Source organism: Aplysia californica, unplaced genomic scaffold, assembly GCF_000002075.1.
Source record: "Aplysia californica isolate F4 #8 unplaced genomic scaffold, AplCal3.0 scaffold00338, whole genome shotgun sequence".
Taxonomy (NCBI): Eukaryota; Metazoa; Mollusca; class Gastropoda; order Aplysiida; family Aplysiidae; genus Aplysia; species Aplysia californica.
In genome coordinates this window covers 639,018-641,517 of record NW_004797608.1, presented here as the reverse complement: position 1 = coordinate 641,517, position 2,500 = coordinate 639,018, and the positions used below count along the sequence as shown (strand labels likewise).

At 36.1% G+C, this 2,500-nt stretch overlaps 1 protein-coding gene across 1 annotated transcript in view; it reads left to right on the top strand.

Annotated features, from left to right (window-relative positions):
- Positions 1 to 501, top strand: part of LOC118478029 — a 1,223-nt gene extending 722 nt beyond the window's left edge. The window contains exon 3 of the mRNA XM_035970911.1: positions 238 to 501. Coding sequence (XP_035826804.1) covers positions 238 to 429 — 192 coding nt within the window. The 3' untranslated portion in view covers positions 430 to 501. The remainder of the gene's footprint in view (positions 1 to 237) is intronic.
- Positions 502 to 2,500: the final 1,999 nt, after the last annotated feature.

Sequence of the window (2,500 nt, the reverse complement as noted above, 5' to 3'; positions counted from 1 at the left end):
TTTGTTACAACATTAGATCTGTGTATACTTACCTTCCCCAACTTTCCTTCTTGTGCAAAATTTTGGATATGTAAGTCTTCCCCACATTTCTTCTTGTGCAAACTTTCAGATGTGTACCTCTCCCCTACATATCTTACTGTGCAAACTTTCAGATGTGAACATCTCCCTACATTTTTTCTTATGTAAACTTTCAGATGTATACATCTTCCCTACATATCTCATGGTGCAAACTTTCAGATGTGCACGTCTGCCGTGACCCCGGTGAACCCTGACCGCGTGCTGGTGTTGGTGGAGCAAGGTCAAGGCCGCCATGTCCCCGACTACGTGCTGGCGGTGTTGGACGAGGAGAAGTTGGTCAGACTGCGCAGCCTTAACGAGGAGCTGGGATACGAGCAGAAACAGCGCATCAAACATCTCATTTTGTCGTGAAACAAATAGGGCATCAAACTTCACATCTTGTCGTGAACGATATACCGCATTAAAATATCATCTTGTCGTGAACGATACAGCACACTAACATTTTATCTCAGATACAGCACATCAAACATCTCATCCTGTTGTGTCATGAACGATATTATATCGCATCAAACATCTTATCTTGCCCAGGGCAATATTATATCAATCATCTCATCTTATCATGAACAATTGTATATTGCATCAAACATCTAATTTTGTCATGAACAATATTATATCGCATCGAATATCTCATCTTGCTGTGAACGATACAGCGCATTAAACGTCTCATCTGGCGAACATGGTTGCAGTACAGATAAACTATCACATATAAAATCCCGTCCTTCGATGTCTGACGATGACCAATACATCCGCTAAAGAGAAAATTTCTCCTGTTTCAATATTAAGATATGGCTTCTGCTGTGGCCGATGAGACCAATTCTGGATGAGAAAGGTTTGCCACATTTTGAACATTTAAAAGTTCCACTTCCTCTTGTGGATGAGCGCAGCTTGTGGGCTTCTCTCTTGGTTTTAGCATTGTTATTCGTGAAACCCAACGCCTACTCTAACTGTTAGAGTAGGCGTTGATGAAACCTCATAATTTGCTACCCACTGTGACTGCTTCTCTCCAGCTGGGTCTGTCACGAGCAAAGCTCTCATGTGTCGATGAATATGCTGAAGTCCTCCAGAGACATTTTCAGGGTGTCCTCGTAGCGCTTTTTTTGAGCGCCAACCTTACTCTTCCATGAGGACAGTTCAGAATAGAATGCTGCCTTTCGGAATTTGGCATTATTTATTTTTACAACATGGCCAGCCCAGCGAAGTTGAGTTCTTTTGAGTTTAGAAAGCAGACTATCGGCATTTGTCCGTTTTTGAACTTCGATGTGCGATATTTTACCTTGCCATTTGACACCAAGAATTCCCCTGAGGCATTTTAATACGGAAACGATTAAGCTTCTCGGCATATTTTGGTACACCGTCCAGTTCTTGGCACCATATATACTTTTATATATATATATATATATATATATATATATATATATATATATATATATATATATATATATATATATATATATATACATATATAGACACACACTCACAAACACATATGTATAGATAACATAATGCTTCATGGAGCCTACTTACTTTTTCAAAGGTAATATTTGAAAGTGTAGATCTATAGGCCTACCGGGGTGAGCACAATTATAAAAGTAATGTTAACTTTTCTCTTTTCTATGTTTGAACTGTTCCTAAATTAACTTTGTCTGGATTTATGCATTCAGCGTGTCACGGCGCATTTTGTACATACGTACTATCAGTTTCATATCAGTAATTATTATCTTTCTTAACTTTAAAAAATTCTTTTCCAAGTGTTTTTTTCGATAACGTGCGAAAAGGACCACTCAATCATTTTTACAACTAGGTAAACTTTAATCATACATTATGTGTTCCATGCATGCTTTTATTAAAGTAAGAAAGCTTATGCTTCGTATTACAGTCAATAACTTTAAAATGTTTTTAACTTTTCTTGATAATAATTTTCCAAGCAACCTGTCAAATAAGTTGAGAACAAAATATACATTGAAAAAACATTTTAATTGAATTTAGTGGCTTTACAAAATGGGAATTAAAAGCCCGAGGATTCCTATTGTCTTTGAATGTCTCAAACTTTGGTACACTGTCACTTACTGCATCCAGACATGATAAATTAGTTAATGGACTGTCATAACAATCATCATTGACATTGTTAATTTTACTTTTTATACTGCCTTTTGCTGGATTTGCACTCGGCCTGAAATTTTAGAAAAGAAAAGTGAGTACATGTACCTTGTTAACTTTTATATTTTCAAAACTTTTCCTTTTTCTATTATTATAACCCTTGTTCCTGCATAGTGTTTTTCTGATTCAATAAAAAAAAAGTCTACTTTCAAAATCTTTGGATTTTTTTGTCATTGTGGTTCGTAAGTTAAGTTCGAAATGGTTTAACTTAATATATTATCTTGCCTGATAGTTCCAACTTTGTTATGTTACTTTAGTGAGTTTT